The sequence below is a fragment of the Toxotes jaculatrix genome, chromosome 6 (genome assembly GCF_017976425.1).
Source record: "Toxotes jaculatrix isolate fToxJac2 chromosome 6, fToxJac2.pri, whole genome shotgun sequence".
NCBI classification, from domain to species: domain Eukaryota; kingdom Metazoa; phylum Chordata; class Actinopteri; family Toxotidae; genus Toxotes; species Toxotes jaculatrix.
This window is the reverse complement of record NC_054399.1, coordinates 8,506,327-8,527,721: the sequence shown is the minus strand read 5'-3', so window position 1 is coordinate 8,527,721 and position 21,395 is coordinate 8,506,327. Positions and strand designations below refer to the sequence as shown.

At 42.4% G+C, this 21,395-nt stretch overlaps 1 protein-coding gene across 1 annotated transcript in view; it reads right to left on the bottom strand.

Moving 5' to 3' along the window:
• trabd2b (TraB domain containing 2B) overlaps nt 1-21,395 on the bottom strand; it is a 61,887-nt gene that overhangs the window by 8,154 nt on the left and 32,338 nt on the right. The window contains exons 3-4 of the mRNA XM_041039449.1: nt 15,652-15,798; nt 10,981-11,155 (exon numbers count right to left, since the gene is read on the bottom strand). Of these exons, the coding sequence (XP_040895383.1) occupies nt 10,981-11,155; nt 15,652-15,798 (322 nt within the window). The remainder of the gene's footprint in view (nt 1-10,980; nt 11,156-15,651; nt 15,799-21,395) is intronic.

Genomic DNA, 21,395 nt, shown 5'->3' with positions numbered 1-21,395 from the left:
AGACAGAGGGACAAGTTGAGTACATTCAGTCGCTACTATTTTGTGTTGATGCATAAGTGTGTGTTGCAAAAAGAGGTGTTGCAGCATGTTTCTTTCATTTCCACCCAGACTCTAGCCATGTCAGCACCTTTTTTTTTTTCTCACACCAAGCCTTTGCTGGTACTCCTCCTTCTATCTTTCTAGCCCTTTTTCCCTTCTCTCCATCCCAGACTCAGCCTCCTCACCCCTCCCTTTCTGTCTCCTTTCTCTATACATTCATCTCTCTTTCTTTTCCATTCTACATCCCTCCAGACAAGCCTCAAAATGCAAAGCGAAGCTGGTGGTGGAGCAGGAAGAGAATGGAAACACAGCGATCAGTTTGGTATGGGAGATTGATCCAAAAATGAAAATAAGCATGCAGGAAGAGAATTATGTTATTTTTCAGTTTTTGTACAAACAAATGTGTTTGCAATTACACCATGTAAACAATGGATCAACCGATATGCACTAGTGGTTTAAAAAATCCCACATGGTTTGCAAGCAGACCACCTCAAATGAAAATTACACAACCACTAAAAAAGGATGAGAGAAGACAACAAAAGGGAGAAAGTAAAAATGCAATTTAATGAAAAAAAAGAGGGAGGAAGAAAAAGGGGATAGATATTGCATGAGGACTGAGGGAGTGACTGGAGGTGAAGAAAAAGAGGGAGGATAGACAGAGAGCGTGACCAGAGGGCGAGATGGATTGCATTGACGTACACCCTCCACTCAGCTAGAATGCATGCTGGGTACTGTTGCTACATCATGGTCCAAACAAACACAAGCTGTTGCCTCCAAGCCATTTGAACAACAGATGAAAGAGGGGTGCGAAGATGAGGGAAAACAGAGAGAGAAAGAGAGGGGATACAGTGATGAGAGAAGCCCAGTGAGCGGAGAGGAAAAATAAAAATCCAACCCGCCACTTTATAGTTGACAAGGGCGTGTTCCTCTGTAGATTTGTTTGGAAACGTGTTCCAGGCTGAGAGTGTACACAGACTGTGATGATGGGGAAGATTCCTCTCATCGTCAAGTGTTTGTGAATGTGTGTGAGTAAGGGTGTAGGTGTCAAATGGGTGACAAATTAAAGGAAAAAGTAACATGTAAGGTGTTGGACCACCACGAGCCATTAGCACAGCTTCAGTGCTCCTTTGAAAAGATTCTACAAGTCTCTGAACTCCACAGGAGGGATGAACGCCATCCTTCCAGGAGAATGGTGGAGAGGGCCATGGCTCACATGTTGGTCCAAAATCTTAGTCATCATCACAGTCATAGTTGGTTAATTGACAATAATCGTCCTATTTTTATCTTTCAAAAAACAATAAATAAATAACAAGGACAAAAGTGTGGATAAAACTGCGTTTGTGCGCTCTAATGCAAGCTGCAACAGTTAGCACGTAGAGCTTGTAACTGAGCATTATTTCCAAAGGCAAGGAGCATGTTATTTATATGTTATTGTTTTATTGGGTTACAGGCTATGTTAGAAGAAAAAAAAAGCTGTTCAGGACTAAAATATTCAGCATGGGAGCATAGATGCTACTATATCAGGGTTTGAAGGTATGGTAATAGCTCTGTCCTCCCCTTTACATTTTCTTTATATCTTTTGTCAGTTTGTGAATAATCTGACTTCTTACCTCAGAGATGGAGCTTTAGCTCCAGACCTTTAGCATTATATTATGCATGTGGCCACGTGTATATTTAAAACATTTCCACAGGGTTGTCTTTTTAAAACGAATCAGCTAGAGATGGCTTTAGTATTAGCTTATGCTAGCATGCTGTAGCTGACAGAATGTGCTTTTGACAGTAGTGTTTTTTAGCTGACAATGCACGGTTGTCGGCTAGAAATAGGAAGCCTGCTTGTGTGTACTTTTGTGTGAAACTGAAGACCCATTGATAAATGTGCCATGCGAGAACCGAAAACTTAACAGGCCTAGCAACTATGTGGAAGCATGCTTATAGCGAGTGAGCAGCAGTTGAGATCTGGTGACTGCAAAGATCATGGTCTATGGTCCACATATATTTCATACTCTAGCATCTGCATTTATTATGAATTAATTTTAAATTTTAATTTTATTCAGGTCGTACTTTTAATTTGTCAACTGCTAATGTGCCAACTAGTGTCTGCTGTCTGTTGTTATGTGTGTCACAGGCATTTGTCTGTATGCTTTCAGTACGTTTAGTTATAGTGGAAAGTCTCTCTCTACCTTTTTTTCCCCATTCTTTATTTATTCAGGGTAGTTTTGCTGAGAGGCAACCTCTCTTACACAGGAAAACCCTGATCACATTTAACACAGTTGCACACACCAGGAAGCTGCCCAGCACAACCACAGTCAGAACTGAGCAGAGTTTGAGGGCCCTGCTCAAGGGCACCGCAGTGGTGTTGATGAAGAATGTTTAAGTGCTGCTTTTTCACTTTTCCCACCTAGATTTAATCCTGCCAGTCCGGGGAAGTGAATCGGCAACCTTCCAGTCACAAGCTTCCTCCTTTAACCTTTAGACTAATCCTGCGTAGCACTACCGCTCCTTCCTCGAACAACACATGAGTAATGCAGCAAAGATTTTAATAAGCCCAGCATCCCCGCGCCTTGCTGTGCATTTCCATTTACAGTTTTACAGCTCCGGGATCCCTCTATAAATCACACAGCAGCCTTTGGATTAACAGAGTGGAGTCGGAGAAACAACTACCCACGGCGTTTCAGAAATAGTTGAACCGCTGCCTTGAAAACAGAGCACTGCTTTCACTTGATGTGTAAACCTAAAAAAGCAGGATGGTAAATTCCACCTCTCAGTTCTGGCTTTGTAGAAAGGCAATTATGACAATCTGGAGTCTTTCCCCTCACCCTCCCAAATCTCTCACTCATTCCTCATCTCCATAATGACTTCACTTCCTATGCATGCGGTACGACGTCCGACTGTCTCCCTGCACCATACTGAGGTGTTATGAGTGACTGCTGTTGACGGGGGCTGTTCACGTCCAGGTTCTGGTTGACGTTCTGGTCAAATACAGAGATCAAGAGAGTTGGAGGAGATCATATCCAGAGGCCGACTGCTGCACGTGGTGGGCCTGACACCAGTCCATGTCAGAAAGGCTGGAGGGAAGGCTCAGTGGTTTTAGTGTTAGAAGCTTTAAAGTGATTCCCCACGTTTAAATATTTAGACTGTGTGAGCTTGCCACTGCAGCCTGTAAAGCTCTCCTGGTGGGCAGAAAGAAAGTGAAAAAAGTGACTGAGGTGGGGGGAAAAACAAAGAAGCACTGAAAGAGAAAGAGAAAATAGTGGTGGAAGAGGAATACAAAGGCGCAAAGAAACAGAGACAGGAGGGGAGGTGAGCTGAGCCTGCAGTGAAGCTAACAACATTAAGTGAAAACTGTTTGTTTTTATTCCTGTCAGCTCTGCTCTTTATCATCTCTGCCTGATGGGGACAAGAGTATAGGGAGCAGCTGGTCAGCTTGTGGAGAAAGACTCCTTTCTTATGGACACACATACACACACACACACACACACACACATGATGGAAGAAACCATGGCATCCTCTCAGAGCTCTGTCTCATGGCGGTCCTTATCGTTCTCATCTCATCTCTGCATCATCAGTTCATTTCCTCTCCTCCACCCTTCAGTTAAAGTTGCAGTTGAGAACATTGAGCTTTCATGCAAGCAGGTTGAAAAGTAATAACAGATTTCCTTTCATTACGAAATGCTTACGTGAATGTCAACCTGTTTATGTGTTTTAAAGGAGTGCATATTTGTGAGCGTGTGTCAGTGTGGTGTGTGTGTATGTGTTGCTGTTGGTACATGACACAGACATGCTGGCCAGCAGGCATGCACTCAGGTATGTTACTGTACATATAGCTTATACAGTATGTGTGTGCAAGCTTGTGAGTAAATATGAGTGCACAAATGTATGTTCTAGAGTGTGTGTCCGTGTCTGTGCTGGCAGAGACAAGTGTTTCACCTCAGTCATTTCTCAGGACCCAGAGGCCAGCTGGTTTTCATTCTTGCCATTTAATCAGGACTTGATTTACACCTGGGACAACAGGTGAATGCAATTAACTGCCAAGCAGGAAAACCAGCAGTTCTATGGGTCCCAAGAAGTGAACCTTTGTATTCCTGTATTCTTCGGTCTACATACTTTCTGCTGTGTGCATGTCGGCCAATTTTAAAGCTCAAAAGATCAAAGCAAGCAAGACTGAAGCATCCGTGTGTTTATGAAATGTAGCATTAAGCTTATTGGCTCTAAATAAGCTATGAGATGTTCTTTCACTTGCTAATGAAGTGTGTAATCTTTGAACAAGCTAATGAGCTGTACTGATTTAATTAGAGCAAGGAGTCCAACGAGTTTAGCTAAGAGTTACCATAAGACGATTTCCATGCAAACTCTCAAAGTTACATTCCTGAACATTTACAAGATGACATAACCTTACATGGGTATTGCATTAGTACTAATTCTGTAGCTACAGTAGTTGAAAGGTATGTGTGCTAATATTCTACATCAGGTTTGCTCATATGGGACAGAAACATTTTATATATATATATATATATATATATATATATATATATTTGTCTTTCATTACCACCAAATTCTTCTTTTAAAAAAAAATCACCATTTAAGACTTTTTTGGGATGAAACTTTTTCTATTAAGTAAAACAGACCATGCATAAATTATTATAAATTCCTTGGAAGTTTGAGTGTGTTCTGTTGAAAGAAATATTTTCACCCTAATGGACAGTGAAGCAAGATGAAAGTGGCACGACTGGACCAAAGAACTAAACGCTATGTGGTGATGTGCTCTATCACCCAGAAGCAAACAACATTGGCTTCTGGGCCAAACCACATTTCTGTTAAAAATAAATTTAAATGTGAGCGAAGCCCAAACTGTCAGCTGGAGAGCTCTAACGATATCTCTCTATCTCTCCCTCTTCTCTGCAGAGCAAAGGACAAAACATGATGCACATACATGGTATCTCTGTCACTTCATAAAATGTTCCTGTCCTATGTGAAGGTGAAGACAGCGTGAAGCAGAAGAGACAAGCTTGACAGCAGTGAGGGATGGCGTCAGTTTAATAAAGGCGAGACAGTACCAGATAGAAAGGACAGATAGAGCAGACCAAAAGGATAGCAGCTTAAATCAAATAGAATGGCAAGCAAGACAGAAAGACAGGTAGAAAGATGGAACTGGAGCTGAGGACAGACTGGAGGGCAGAGACAGTCAGACAGGGAAAAGGGCTGAGAAAAGCAGATATGCACTAAGAGAGGAAGAGCCGCAGAGACAAAGTGACATGCACGCCAGACAGGCGCTCTCTCTCTCAGTCATCACTTCAACACCACAACACCACAAACGACTGCAAAACACATGGTCCTGCTCTGCCTGCACAATGGACTATTATAGGCCTGCGCGGCAGAACGTATGCTCAAAAATCAACTTTCGGCAAACAGATCCAAAGTGGCTCAGACTTCAAAACAAACAATAGTACATGTGTATTTTTGACAGTAACTACTCTTTTTGGTGATAAATATCTCTGCGGATCATATGACTTTGTGTCGCAAACATACACAAACACACGTGTAAGTGTGTATTTGTGTGAAGTGGTGTCTAGGCCGTAGCAGCGTCAGGAAATTCCATGGGATGTTTTCAATAAGAACAAGCAGCGGCTGCCAGAGAACTGGCAAATGAAAACCTGCTGAAGCACACCATAGAACTCCAACAACACACTGCCTACCCTCGCAGCACTCCCCCAACTCTTCAGCATAAATGATAACCCTGCATGGACTTGTGTATAAAAATTAGTGTGTTAATTTGTTTGTGTGTGACTGGGACAGAGGGTGACAGAGAATTCATATTTTGGTGAGTGAGTGATGAAGAAAAAAAAAGTACATTGAGGATTTCATCTGTTTATAACAGCAACAGAACATGTGCCCAGTGTGTGTACAATGTGTCTGCCAGCACGCTTCTCCCTTTACTGCTTTCATCTGGCGTTGCTGTGTCACTCTGTCCAAGGGGAAATTGTGATGCGTTCACTTGGCCTCAGGACTAACACTACGTCATGCACCAATGGGTGTCTATGATTGGTCCCTGTTACATAATACTGATAGTAATAGTGAACAGCAGTGACCACAGTGGCATTCAGGAACAGGATGAGAGACTGTGAGGAGACAGAGGGAAGATGGATGGAAAAGCTGAATAGAAATGTTTGATAAATATTCATCTGGTGACACAGTGTTACTCACTTCAGCCAAAAAGAAATAGTTTGACATTTTCCCCCTGTTTCCAGTCTTTCCCCCTATGCTAGCTTGCTGGTTGTAGCTTCATGTTTTGCAGACACAAGAGTGGTATCAGTCTTCTCATCAAATACAATTACAGCTTATACTTTAAATATTAGCTGTTCATTTAAAGCTGCTTTATTGTTTTCTTTCTTTTTTTGGGCTCCGAGGTTGTAAGATGGAACTAACTGACAATCACAGCCCTATCATCTTATGAAGTTGCTATGGATGGTTAACATATTAGCAAATAGTAAACTGACACGACAGCAGACACAGAGAAACATTTATTTGGTGTCATGTTCCTACTTTTTAGCCACTAACTTTCCTCACTAGGTAACTCGCTGACTTTGTCTATCTTATGTTTGTTCCTAGGCTGGTAGCACACAGTGTGTTTTTCCATTTTCCGAGCTGGTTTTGTAACCAACTGCTGCCTGCTGCTGCAATTTTTGGCCCTAAAAGTATAAACCAAAATAAGGAGCTATTGTAAATGAAGCTTAAATGCTGCTTATAGCTAGTGACTGCTTTCACATTCATATAGTCATTTGATACAGTGCCAATATAGTCTACAGAGCTGGGAAGTTTACAGATAAATTGTAGACTTACAGTTATATAAGCTCAGTGCATAAGAATTCAGCTATTCTGAATTACTAACTGAAATATGACTGTTGACCAAGTTGCTGCTGTAGACCATCAATATCATAAAATCTTGGCCTAGCAGCAGGCTCCAGTGAGAGGGTAATACTGCTCAGTCAGTCTCTCTTATATTGCCTGGAGTAATTCAGTTATGCCTGCTGGAACTCTTTTACCTCTGTAATTTGTATTAATAAAATAAATAAAGAATGTCTGTTGCAACACGTGTGTGCAGGAAAAGAGTGCAGAGAAGAAGAGAAAGAAACTGCTTTAGCAAGGACAAAGGCATACATTTTGCACATAAAAGTACTTGTGCTACAGGAAGGTGTAGGTGTACACTGAGAGGAAAGGGGGAGGCCGGGAAGTAAGGTGCTGAGCTGAGCAGAGATGGATTTCCTGCCTGAACCACTTTATACACACATCGTATAGTTTAATTACCCTGTGAAAAAAAAAAACTCCTGGATTGGACTACGACATTGGTAACTCTAGAGGGCCTTGACCTGAGCATTGCCCCAGCTCTTTCCCGACAGTCCTGTTTTCCTTCTGCGCTCTGGACAAGGTTCAGACTGGAAGTGAGGGGTCCAAGGCAAAGGCAGCCAGATGGGCCATTAATATTTATCTGTTGTATGGAAGAAATGCAACCTGATAAACACAAAAACAGCCACTTGACACAGACATAAAAAGACACACAAACAGGGGATTATGGTAACAGAGAGATCATGAGCCTGTCAGACACAGCGCCAGGATCCAAAACTTCTCAAGTCCCATGCTACGATTATTCCATTTTATAATTCACAAGAATAAGCCATACACTTTGAGCCAAAGGCCCTGCAGTTACACGCGTCATGTTAATGTGATTTTTGAGATCTGACCATAAAGATTGGATTTTATGTGATCACATTATTATACGCCCACATTCGGGCTCCCCAGGCTGTATTTATTTTAAAATATGCCTGAATAATCTTAACCCTCACACCTCCCGTCCTCTTTATTTCTCTTTGTTACTCAAAATATGCAGTATGGTACACACTGCAAGTACAACTTATTTTACAAAGTGAACCTGGTCGATTCCAGAGCAATGCGAGCACAGTCAGATTTCTAGGAGTCCAGGCTGTCACTTAATACATCCTGGCATCACTGGATGATAAAATTTCATGGCTGGTTACAGCCAATGGGAAACTGGGACCAGCAGGGACAGTTACAGGACCGTAAAGACATGAGTCAGCGTCCTAACGGCCGAAATAACAGAGGAGAAAAAGGATGCTTTGTGATTACAGCATGGGAGAGACTTTATTAAGCCTGATTTATTGAACCTTTTGTGTCTGGTTTTTGGTTAATTTGCATCAAGAGACGTGTGGCATTTATCAGACAGACACAACAGCCTGGAATTGGTCATCAGAGGCACAATTTGGGTCTAACTAGTGAAGTGCATTACTCTCTATGTATATGCCTTTACAGGAGTATATTAACTAATGAGAGGGGACATGATAAGTGTGGTAGGGTATAAATTTCTTCTAAGGAAATGTTGTGGAAAAGATTTAGTTAATAACCTGTATTCAATACCGATCTGCATGTAATTTGTTCCAACTCTGTGGCCATTAAATTTGAACTTTAAATTTGTTACGCAGATACTACACTATGATAATAGTTTCAATGACTTTCTCTTTAATCTCCTCAGACATATGTTTAATGACTTCCACTGTACTAGTTTTACAAATCTCCAGAAACCAGCCTTATTTGATCAGTAATATTCTATATTAGTTTAATGCAGACTTAGTATTTTTTTTATATTCCCTTAGCATGCTGTAATTAATGAGTATTTCTATTTTAGAATCACTAGTTTTTGATTTCTTTCTTGAACTTCAAAGTTCTCCTTGTGTGAACCTAGAGGGCAGCCCCGGTAACTAGGTGCATAATTAGCTGCTGCTGTAGTAAATCAAACACTAATTACATGCAGATTGTGAGCGCAAAATTGAATTGAATTTCCCCTGCTCCTCCATGTGTGTAAATGTGGCCCTCACTGACTGCAATCTGCTTGGCCTTGCAAAGGCTTTAACTGAGACTTCTGTGTTTACTGTATGTGTGTGATTAAATGTGCTTGTTTGTTTACATTATAAAGTATTTGCATAAGCGTGCAAAATTCTGTCTGCATGTTTAGGTATGAATCCAAGTATGTGCATGTGTGTGCGGATGTGTTTATGCACGCAGCAGGCTATAACTGTAATGGTTCTTATCACTTCACACTAGCTGTCAGTTCTCTCTCACACAACGGTGCAGCCTGTAGGTGACCTGACACACATGTTCACCTCCTGTCTATCCAGGCCAGGTTGGACACAAGGGGAAAGTTAAGACACACAGCTGCTTTAGTGAAGGGCAAACATTTAAAGGAGGCCAACATGGAAAACACAAGGCTGCATTAGAACAGGTTTAAAAGGTAAAATGTGTCTTTTTAGGCTAAACAAGTCCCTGTTGTTTCACATCAATTCCCCAAGTGACACAAATTCACAAGACTTAGAATTAGCAGTGAAGGATGAGAGATGTCAGTTTTATGTAGATGGGTTATGAGCACTGTTTCATACCATCCTCTCACTCTATATTCCAAGTAAAGAAGCTTGTTAGTAAGTGTTGCCAGTCTGCTTAATGTAACCTGACAAAGTCTGAGACACAGCCACATACACGCTCACATGTTTATCCACACAGGATTTCTTGGCTGAACACCATCTTTTTTCTCAACGCTGCCCTTCCACACATTCAACGTAAAACAACCTATGTTAGCAAAGGGAACTGAGATATAAGGGCCTTAGTACTGTTTCATTCAGCTGGGAAAACTGTTTTCACTTCACTTTACTTTCAAAAGTCTCTGTATTTAATATTCTGTATGTTTCTGACAAAAACAAAAATATGTCTCCTTGTCAAGCGTATTGCCTTAGAAAAGGTCATATCAAATCATCCCTTATTCAACTTGTATACAGGAAACATGACTGTTTTTTCACTCCCTTGCTAATCTCCGTTCCAACTCCTCGATGCCTTTTTTAGCCTAAGGAATTGGACTGGGTTCACTGGCTTTCTACAGGTCCTATTATTTCACAAACACAGAGTGTAACAGGAGAAGGACGTATCATCAGCCCTCATTTTTATGCACAAATTTATACCCTCTTAACAGTCATAGTGCGTGCGCTCAACTTCAAGTGCTCAGACACACACATAGCAACTGAACGGTGCAACAGTGGCCTTGTCCAAACAGCACAAAGAGCAGAGGGATCACAGAATGCTCAGAGGAAGGAACCAGGCATTCAGCATTAATCATACGCTGTGGCACACACACACACACACTTGTATGCACTCTCTCACACACTCACACGCACGCACATCCTAGAGGCAGTACCACCCATTTTCACATGCACAAACACAGACACACAGTCGTACAGCAAACAGACGCATAGACACCCGCCACCTGTTTTTGCAGGCAAACACACTTACACGTGTGTGTATGTTTATACACACATACACACACACGCATACACATGCTCCCCTCAGGACACACTACAGCATTCAGGAAACATTAGCAGCATTAGCCAGGAATGCTAATTGAAACAAACAGCTCATGGTTTCTTCAATTCTGAGGTGGGAGCTGGCTGTAATTGAAACTTCTGTGCATGTGTTTGTGTGTGTGCGTGCGTACACTTGCGTAGACACACATTTTTTTCATGCCAGAGATCTGGGAACCATTGCACACTATTATTGTCCTGCTTTTTCTCCAGTTTTGATTTCAAACACAAAAGAGAGCAAATTGTTCACCATAAACAGACATTAGCGCTCACTCCACAATTACAGTGAAACACACACACTCTCAACTCCAGTAACAGTGTGTTTGGAAAGACCTCATTTAATGCAAAATAGAGATTCAGGTTAGAGTTGCTGCTATGATGGATTCTCACATTGTTTGGCCTGGAGTTAGAGAGACATCCCATGACCAGGAGGTCAAAAGTCAGCTGATGTTGCCTGTCAAAGTGTCCCAGGGCGAGAAACTGAACCTATCCCTACACATCCCCTGTGAAGTATTTCAGACTCCCTTACCTGCACCAAAAGCGAAAAAGTACGTCTGGTTAGGATTTCTCTGCAGCAGGGCAGACACACGGCGAGCCATTCGCTCATTGCGTTTGTAGATGAGCTCCTGGCGGAAGTAGCTGTCAATCTGTTGGGCTGTCATGCGGTCGTGAGCTGGCAGAGAGCTGTTGATGAAATGAGGCAGCTGAGAGATAAGAGACAAATAGAAAGAAAATTATAATTTAAAAAAAAAACGTTTTACAGTGAAACTCTATAGAGGAATTAATTAATTATTTAAAGCAGAGGTCTTCAACAGGGGGTCCGTGGAGGTACTGCAGAGGGGTCGTGAAATTTTTGGTTGATTACAGAGTTTTTTGCTCCATCTCTCCATCAGTTTCGGGGTCCTTGGCCTGAAAACGTTGAAGAACCCTGATTTAAAGTATATATCACACAGAGAAAAAAGAAAGGGCATTAAAAAAAACTGAAATGGAAAGAAAGGAAAGTAGTGAATGGGTGTGTTGGTGACAAACTGGCAACATGAGTGTGCCCGTGTGAGTGTGAGACCTGGCAACCAGGAATGTTTCTGGTGCTGCAGCTTCACAGAAAATGACCAATGTGAAGCTTGGCTCAGCAGGCTGGTTTTTAAATGACGTGCCATCAATGAATGAGACATAGAGAGGAGAAAGGTGTCAACACTGTGTGTGTGTGTGTGTGTGTGTGTGTGTGTGTTTGTGTGTGCACTGATATGTTTATATATGTGAAGGCAAGTGTATGCGTGCACATGCAAGTACAGTATATCCACCAGTGTGAGTGTGTGGATGTGTGTTTAATTGCTGTGTGATTTATTAAGAGGCAGACAGTGCAGAGACAGGCCACACTGGCCCTGTTCCACTCTTGGCTGCGTCAGTAGATTCAACAGGCTGTTAATCTGCGAGGATGAGCAGGGGTCAGCAGTGGGGTAGCTGGGGTTTGGCATCAGGGTCTTAGCTGTCCAATTCAGAAACACACCTAAACACACACACACACACTTTTGTTGCTCTTTCTCTGTCTTTAGCTCTTTCACTTCCTTTCAGAGCACTTAGCACTGTACCTGCACCGGATTCTTTCTCTTGATATATAAGCTGTAAAATATGAATTATTGGACATAGGTAAAATCCTAATACACCAGCACGTTCCCCTGTTTCCTTTCACTAAAACCACATAATTTCAAGCTGATGACTTGAATTCATGTTAAATCTTTGGGATGTATAAAAGCTTGATATTATGCACAAAGACTTTCAAAGTGGATTGGTGCACCAACTATAAAACTGACATTTGAGCAGTTTGTGTGGGATCTATGGTTCTTTTACCTTCCTTAACTGGTCTCGCGTGGACAACCAAGAGTACACAGCAAATCTGAGAATACCCAACCTTTAGTCTTTCTTTCCAAGATGGAAAAAATGACATGATTAGAGAAACAAAGATTTATTTTTTTTGTGACAGTATGTCTTTGTGTCTCTCCATGTGTGTTTGGGCGTACATTTTCTTTCACTCCCTCCACTGATCTTCTTACAGTCTGTTTCACATAATCGGTTCTAAATAATAAATATCTATTGTAACAATAACACCTACACTGGATATTTCTTTCTTTCATTTGTGATGTGCGATAAAGGGGAACTCCAGAGATTGTGCACATGAAAGTCTGCTAACAGGTCTTGGACCACTACTGCGTGTGTAAAAACAGTTGTATAGAACCTCCTGTGCATGAAATCTGATAAATTCCTTCAAGTGATGTCAGTTGAAGCAGCATCAGTTGGGGCTGAAGACTACAAGTTTGAAAATGAAGGAAATCTGGGGGTATGGAGATGAAGAAGTGAGCTTACCAGGCTTCTGTGGCCTGCTCCTCATCTCTGCTTTAAGGTAGCAGCTCGAGGCTACATTTGCTGCTATTACCATAACACACCTGAATTTCTGACTCAGCTGTCGGCGGTTGAGTTGCATTGTGGGTAATGAAGAGGCCATATTTTGCTGAACAAAACAATGCCCAATGCTAAATTGGTGGATTGGTGGACTGCTCTTTTCGGTGTGCAGCAACATAAGGGTGCTTCCCGCCTCCCACATTGTTCTGGTTGGTGGTTGTTAATTTCAATACCTGATCAAGTCCAAATGGCTTGTATGAGGAAAGCCACATTACTCAGCCTTGTATTATCTGTGTTTTTTCAGGGTGAATGACCCAGGTTCAGCCTGATTGACAGGACTTCATCCTAAACATGAGCGAATGAGTTAAAGAGCGAGAGAGGTGGAGAAGGAGTGCTTCATCATGGCTCTGATGAGTGAGGATAGCGTGAGTGTTTCATGACGAGAGGAAAAAAGTCTTCGGTCGGAAAGGGGTCAAGGTGGGAGTGTAGCAGTAAATGCAGATAAGTTATCACAGGAAAGGCCATTAGCTGCTCTCTATCCCAACCTGCACAGGAAATGTAGAGTGACAGCGAGATATTTCCTCCCTTCCTGACTACTGGTACCTCTCTGCACTCACTTGCTCAGTCAGACTGTCCTGCCAGCAATTTTCCTCTTTAATCTTTCTTTTTCCCTCTGATTTAGCTGTTTTTTTCCTCTTCTGCTCTCTTTTTTTACACCTTCACTTCCTCTTCTTTGACTTCCATTTTGTTTCCTTTCTGTTTTGTTCACTTTTTCTTTTCCTTTCTTTTGTGATCTACCTGGATTTCCTTTTCTTTGCCTTAGCATGAAAACCACAGAAGCACCAAGGACTTACCACTCTTCCTTTACCTTTTTTTTTCTTTTCTCTTTTCTAACTATTGTTATTCTCTGTCTCACTTTGACTTTGTGTCCCTGGTGGATTTGGCCCCAGTTGAGTGTTGACACATATTAACCTGTCTTGCACCATTCTGCTGAGCTGTGTTCTGGGGCACATCATCAACCTTCATTGAAGATTGAGCTGGGGGAGCATCAGGGGTGTTGGAGGCCTCTGGATTAGATCCTATCTATCAAAAAACACCTGCTCTTTTACGGCCTCGAAAGTTCGCTTTCTCTCTCTCACACACACGCACACACTAACCTGCTATAGATCACCAGGGCTACAGAAGCAGGCACCAGAGTCAGGCGTCTGATTGCTCTAGCATGTGCCGGGGAATGTTAATACATGCTATTATGACATGAGGAGCAGGGGCGAACTAGAATGATTTAAAGCGTTCATGCAGGAGACAACTGTAGCCACGACTGCAGGTGAAACTGTGGCTAACAAGCTCTTCATGGCCCCAAGAGAGCAGGAGATGGATAGACGAAGACAAAGGGAGAGACAGAGGGAGAAAGAAGGGAAAAAAGGGGAAATATGAGTCTTATGTCAAGACTCAACAATAGCACCATGGTGAGTTTTGAAGTGTCTGAACAGTATTTTTTCTTACTGTGTGTGTCTCTGCTGTAAATGATGTGGAATCTCAGCAGTTGAGCGGTGAGTTGAGGTTACATGGTGTGTTAGATTTAATGGGACTTGAGGATCAGCGAGGGAGGTTGACACAGCATAATTGACTTATGAGGAGGGCTTTCGAGTAAATCTGAATTTAAGGCTGGAGACGAAGTGAGAGCTACTGCATGTGGAGCCTACACTATGTGTGTGTCTGTGTACTATATATTGAATGGCCTTTTGACAGCTAGCAGAGCTGGGTGTGAAGATGTATGAGCAGGCCATCACAGAAGGAGCAAAGGCTATGTTAGGAAACACAAAGTTAGAGCAGGTCAGATGGTGTATTTACGGCTGAGTCCAGAGCTATTAAAGTGTCAGACTATCAAGTAACTTGAGGTTCAGAGGGATTAATATGGCAATGTGCAGTTTTGTGAAACTGATGTGCAAGTCCAAAAGTTTGAGGTGACGATAGCGTAATGGCAGAGAAGCGGGTATGAAACTATTGCCAGCTCAAATCGAGGGTCTGACAGATTTAGTTTTTTGAACACCGTTACAGATGTTTCTGGACTGGAGCTGCAAGTAGCTGTTATTTTGTGTGAATATGTTACTGAATTGGAAACTTGGGCATTGTCAAAAATGCCAAAGTCAACCTGAACCCATTAATTGCCACTTTGTACAGAAGATGAGCTGTGTTTTTTCTTTCCAGTTGGTGGAAAAGTGATGAACATGGGTGTGTGGGTGTGGAGCAGTCATCTAGTGTACAGATGGTGATGCCTCACCAATAGGTATGATTAAATTGGTAGAATACATTCTTCTTTTGCCTTGTCTCCAGTTGTGCATCAAAGACTGCTCTGTGCTCTTATGGGCCAAAGTCATGAAGCGCATTGTAAAACTTGTCAAACTGGAAAAAGACGGCAAAAAAAATCTTTTTCATGACCTTTGTGGCAGATTGTTGTTGGACTATGGAAAGCTTTGCAAGTGGGAAAATGTAATAGATAATGAGAAAAATGTTGTTTTTGGATTATGCTTTGCAAGCTGGATTTTATTTACGGCATTTCTTTGCCCTTGTTGGAACTTCAAAGAACAAGCAACACCCTTATACAATTCTTTATCTGATATGATGGAGGCTGTTATGAAGGTGCACAGGCAACCTTTCTGTGTAGCGGGCAGACACACAGAGTTCAAAACTGTTTCAGCTGACAAATAGGTGAATAGGTACATTTTTTATACTGGGATGAACCACCCTTTAAGGCAGCATCTCTACAAGCTGGGTGATTTAAAATCTAAAGGAGGAGACCAACCTGTGAGGTGTCATGGTTGAAGATGATGGAGCTGAGGTCACCACAGTTGTAGTGTGTAATGAGGTCCTCAGTGGTGTAGGAGCCCTGCAGGCTGCCGGCTCGAACGCCCTCGTGCTGCAGCAGTGTCTGGTTCAAAGCAAACAGCACCTGCAGAGAGAGAGAGACGAAAAGACGGGAAGGGTGCTGTTAGTTTCTGCGTCCACAAACCCGGTTTTCTCTGCCCCTGTGCTTAAGAGGAATTTACCACGAAGGAGGGAGAAAGTGTGCAAGCATGGCCCGTGTTCCTCCTTAAAAATACAATGTGACCTTAATATACAATGAAGCCCTTATGCTGAGTGTTGGAGAAATACGAGTTCTTTTGCAGCATTTTAATTTCTTTCAGGATATTTTCATACACTTTCCATACAGGCTGGGTACAGGTAAAATCAGACCACAAAAGACATGGCAAGAGTACACTGACTTTCTTCTGAACAAGGGAGAGAACAGGGGGGAAAGAGAGAGCTAAAGAGAAAGAGAGAGAGAGAGACCCTTTAAAAGTAACCCTTCTTTCTCTTTCACCAGGACCAGGGTGCCGTAAATTTACGGCGCCCATTAAAATCAAAAGTAAACCCTCTTTAGAGAGAATTTATAGCGTGCAGCCGCCAGCCAGTCCAATGACTCCACAGCTGTCCTAGACACCAGGGGTTAACCTCCCAGCTCCCGCCTTCTACAATCCCACGCCACCTCTGACTGGCCTGGCAACTGGGACCAAGTTGTCAATCACTGTTGAGTTCTCTTACAGGAACCAGAGGTGTGTTTGAAGAGGAAAATGTGTTTTTTTTTTCTTTCTTTCTTTGTGGAACTGCAGCAGATTTCACACAGTTCTACATTGCATCCAGTAAGACAGTTCCAGTTTACTTGATTAGAATAAGTGATTCAGCTCATCATGTCTTCAAACCACACCAGACTGATCCATGTCTAAGATCCTAATTACCAAGAAACCTGACTGTAGCGCTTCGGAAAATACTGCAGGGAGAACGTCAGCATCCTGGCCCAGATGATTTGTGGAGCAGCTTAAGGCCGATACAGCTGCACAACTGATTGAGGCCGATGTCAAAAGTCTGGGTTGTAATTCACACAATTTAGTTGTGTTTTCTCAATCATAAGTGCTCATATCGTGCATATTGAATGTTTCAACTCCAGGTAACCTTTACGCTGGGATAATCACAACCAAGCTCTAAGCTCAACCTTGTGACTCTCTCCCTCTCTCTGAGGTCATTATGTTTGCTAACCAGCCTTGTGAGCTTTCTAGTTCTTGTGTGTTTTTCTTTTCATAATGCAAAGCGACAACTGATGAGCTAACAGCATATATAACTCTCTCATTATCCCCCTTTCTTTTCTTTGCTTTTCTCTTCCCGTTTTTTTTCCCCCACTTTCACTCCAAAAGCCTCCATCTTCCTCTCATTTTTCTGCCAGCAGCAGATCCTGAGCCCTTTCCTCCCACTGTACAACCAAGAACTGAGTCAGATCGCATTTATTCTTTTTGACATGTTTCATCCAGCATAATTTTTGCTACACTCAGCGCCACGCTGTCACCCTGCCAGAGGCACATAATCCAGGAATACGTTTCGATTAAACCTGTGACCATTTCAGTGCTGAAAAAAATATTACTTTTGTGCTTTTCTCAGCTCATATCTCAGGAACAGACTTCCTAAACTCCGAAGCCCCCCTACTGGCTTGGTAATGACACAATACTTCATTTCAGTTTCTAGTTCCATCTCGCATGTGATTCATTTATTGCTCTAAAACTGTGATGCCAGGCCCAGAGGGGCTAATACCTGCCTTACTAACTAGCTACGGTGACTACTTCTGCTTCTGCACATCCTGATTCTGTGCCAGTAGGTTTGCCACAAGTCCTTGACCCACAGGGCTGTTTGCCACGTCTCGAGGGTTTTTCCAAGAGAAACACCAGAGCAGGCCCTGGGCAGAGTCAGGGGTCCAGAGCTGGCAGAGCACACACACCTGCCAGGCTTTTGTAATGCAGCCAGCTTCAGTAGTTTCCTTTAACATGGCAAACAGCACCGGACAGGACAGACAGCTAGGGTAAGAAGGGAGACTGTGTGTGTGTGTGTGTGTGTGTGTGGTTGGTTATGTTGTTAAGGGAGTTGTTATTTCAATATTGTCCGTCTCCCGGGGAAAGAACATCTCTGCAGCTGTATCCATGGCGCCTGAGTTTGTGCTTGGCTGAATAAGTGAGCATGTCAATCACTGTGGGAGAGGCAGAGGGGGAGAAAGAGGGAGAGAGAGGAAAAATGCAAACACTCCCTGTGTGTGTGCGCGCTTGCACGTATATGCATAAGTGTAAATATGTGTGTGTGCGTGCACGCATGTGTTGACTGACAGAGTGGGTGTTCTCATGCTGAAGTGGTCCACTCACTCTGACAGACTGGCTCTTTTACAGCCAGGCCTTTTCAAAGTAACTAGCATTGACTCTGTTCACCACATACTTTACTACTGCAGGTCTCTCTTCTCTCTTCTTTTTTCCTCGTCTCATCTAATACATGCGTGAGAAACTCCCATTTTAATTAAATAAAAGCTTTATAAGAACAAAGCTGGAAGGAGCAGAGCACACGGATGGTCTTGGAACCTGCAAACTGAGCGCAGTACTCCAAAAATTCATTAGCGAGCATTGGAAAGAAAACAGAACGAGGGGGCAGGGCAGGAGTGGGAGCAACATTTAAAAAAAAAAAAAAAAGAAAAGAAAAGAAAAAACATTTTTAAAAAACTGGAGAGATCTTTTATGTTTCAGAGTTAAAATATCATTTATCAACATGTGTGTGCATTGCAGCAATTGACCTTGAAGTGCATTAAATCCTGGCTGTTAGCTAGCAACAGTGTTAGCTTGTTTGAAGGTTTTACGGGTCTGAGGCATGTAATGAGAAGGTGCCGATGACAAGGGGCTGGAACTGAGAGAGCTCACTCTTGTCGACTACATCAGTCCCGCATTATTCCTCCTTAAATCTGAATCGGAGAATGTGAGTGATGGATAGAGCTAAAGGGCTTCACAGTGTGATAGGACAGGAGGAAGTGTCAAACTGTGGAGGCCAAATATTGAACTTTGGCAAAGAGGAGACAATCTAATACCCAGGATTACTATTTTACTTGATAGCTAGGAGTCTGTAAAAGACATTTAAAGAAAGCACACATCATTAACAACACCAGTTAATACACAGATTAAGAAAAACTAAACACTGTCACATGCCTGTGCTGTCTCCTTCAATCTTTTACACTCCCTTGAGTCCACTTTCCCCAAGCCAGCCTTTTAATTTCTCTATCCATTACTTCTTCTTTCTCAGATGCGGTGAAACAATGAGACACTATTCCACTTTTCATGCAAACCAACAGAGAAGGAGAGAAGAACAAAGGAAGGGAGGAGTAGTGGTATGAGGAAGAAAGAGAACAGAGAACAAAAGCTAGAGAGATCTGAAAGTGTGAAAGAATGGTATAACACAAATAAATCCTTGTTCTCTATGAGAGGAGCATGTGTTGTACAGATGGAGGTGATTCTTCTGTTTTTGTGTTGGGGAGAGTGTGGGTTAGGTGTAAGGGCATAGGCCTGGCATGGAAAATGACTGGGTATAACCAGGCAGGTGAAGGAATCCCTGGTGGTGCCTGCGAGCGTCAGGCAGGAGAACTGTTCCACGCATTTCCCACTTTTTTCCCTGCTCTATTTAATTTCTCTCAGTTTGTCCGTCCATGTATTTTTCTACATTTTTTCTGCTCCATTTTCATCCCTGTGAACTGGGAAAGCCGCTACCATGGCTTCAGTTTACCATTTTATTTCTTCAAACTCCCATGGGTTTTTCCTTTTCCTTTCGTAACCTCACTGGTGTTACACAAAACACCAAATTATCAACAAATCATCACCTTTCTTATCATGACATTGTGCCACAATAGGGGAAAGACTGGACTGCTTTTCAGCGCTGTTTGCCAACTTTTTTGGTTTGTGACACCTTAAGATGGACCAGGACCTGCTTGCAATCCCTCATTTTCCCCTCTGAACTTCTTCGATTCTTTCATCTCCTCATTGCCAAAGATAAAACCATCCAATATTTCACAAGAAAAAAGCAAGGGTTAGAGAAAAGTCAGAAAAAAACAACAGAGAAGTGTAAGCAGCCGCAATTTTTTTTCATCCTCTTATTCTTTCTTATCTCGGTCCTGGCTCCCAGGTTCAAAACCACAACTTTACTGCACACAATGGGTTGTTTTACTGCTAAGGGTGCTTAAGTTAACAATGTGGGGCAAGTAAAGTGCTGTTATTTGGTTTTATCCTTATTCACCTCTTCAAAACAAGCACACATGGAAGAGAAAGAGGAGGGACGTGCTCCAACGTTATCTTTGTGACACAGAGCAACAGGGTGTATGGGAAGTGTGGCCTTAATTTAAAAAAAAAAAAAACGAAAGAAAATTTAATAAAAGAAAATAAAAGATATGAATCACTGAAAACAGGATGCTGAGTTTATGAGTTTTGCAGCAAGGCCTTTTAAAAGAGTACTGCCGATTTAGTACCGATTTTGTGTTGAACTCCTGTTACAATTTCAGACTCATGATGGACAGTTTTTGAGAAAAAAGTTTTCAAATTAATGCAGCAGTCAAAACGTGGCACCTACATTTACCCACAGTGCAACTCAACCACTGACAGTTCAGTCAGAGATTCAGCTGTGTTATGCCACTAGCAGCTAATGTGTCCTCAAGCAGAGATGCGTAGCGGTAAGCTCCACACTGCAGATTTTTTTTTTATTTTCAAATGTCAGCCCCAACCAAAGCTGACTCAAGTGGCATCACTCGAAGCAGTATATCAGATTTTGCGAAGCTCGCTCTGGAGCCACAAAGGCTTTATAAAACTTTTTTCCCCACAGACTTTAAATATTTTTTAAATACAGAGAATTCATCTAGAATTACAATTCAGCTTTTTCTCTCCATCTTTATCTCTGGTCAGTCTAAACAGTTTCAGAGTGGTGCGTTCCCCTCGACCGCTCTCGTCTCCCTGAGAGCCGCTTGTGTTTCACCACCTGAGAAAGAGAAGAGCTAGACCCCTGACCCAGGACACGCACTGCTGGGTTCCTCTGGGCCGGGCCGGCTTCCCCCTTGGGCTCCGGCTACAAGCGACATGAGGGGATTGGGTTCACAGCACCCTGGGGGTTACAGAGGGGAAGGAGGTAGGGAGTTGAAATAACATCCAGGGCAAACCAAGAATAGGAGAAGTGCGATATCTCATCCCTGTCCCTCACAGAGCAACCCCCCAAAAAAGGGTGGATACCAATTTGTGTGAGTACACGTTGCCCTTCATAGCTGCAGTAGAGAAGCATAAAAGAATTAATAAAAAAAACACCCCTGTGTCCATTTTCTTTTAACCTTTTCTGTCTCAGTATGACTTCATGCTCGAATGTGCATGTAGGAGTGGCGGGGGTATTTTAAAAGCCTGCTGTTGTCTGATCTTTTAGTCTACACAAACTCTGAAAAGCACCTTGAATACATTAGGGTGGAAAGATGGTGTCACACAAGACCACATCAAAGTTGTCTGGACAGCCTCACATGATCGCTTCACTGTCTCCTACAGTTTTATCAACAAGGGTCCTCAAGACTTTCTTTTTTTTTTTTACTCCAAGGGAATCATGTAACCTGTCAGAGGCTTTAAAGGCAACATTCAAGCATAAAAACGCCTCAAATACAACCTCCAATGTCCGATCATTGCCAAAATAGTT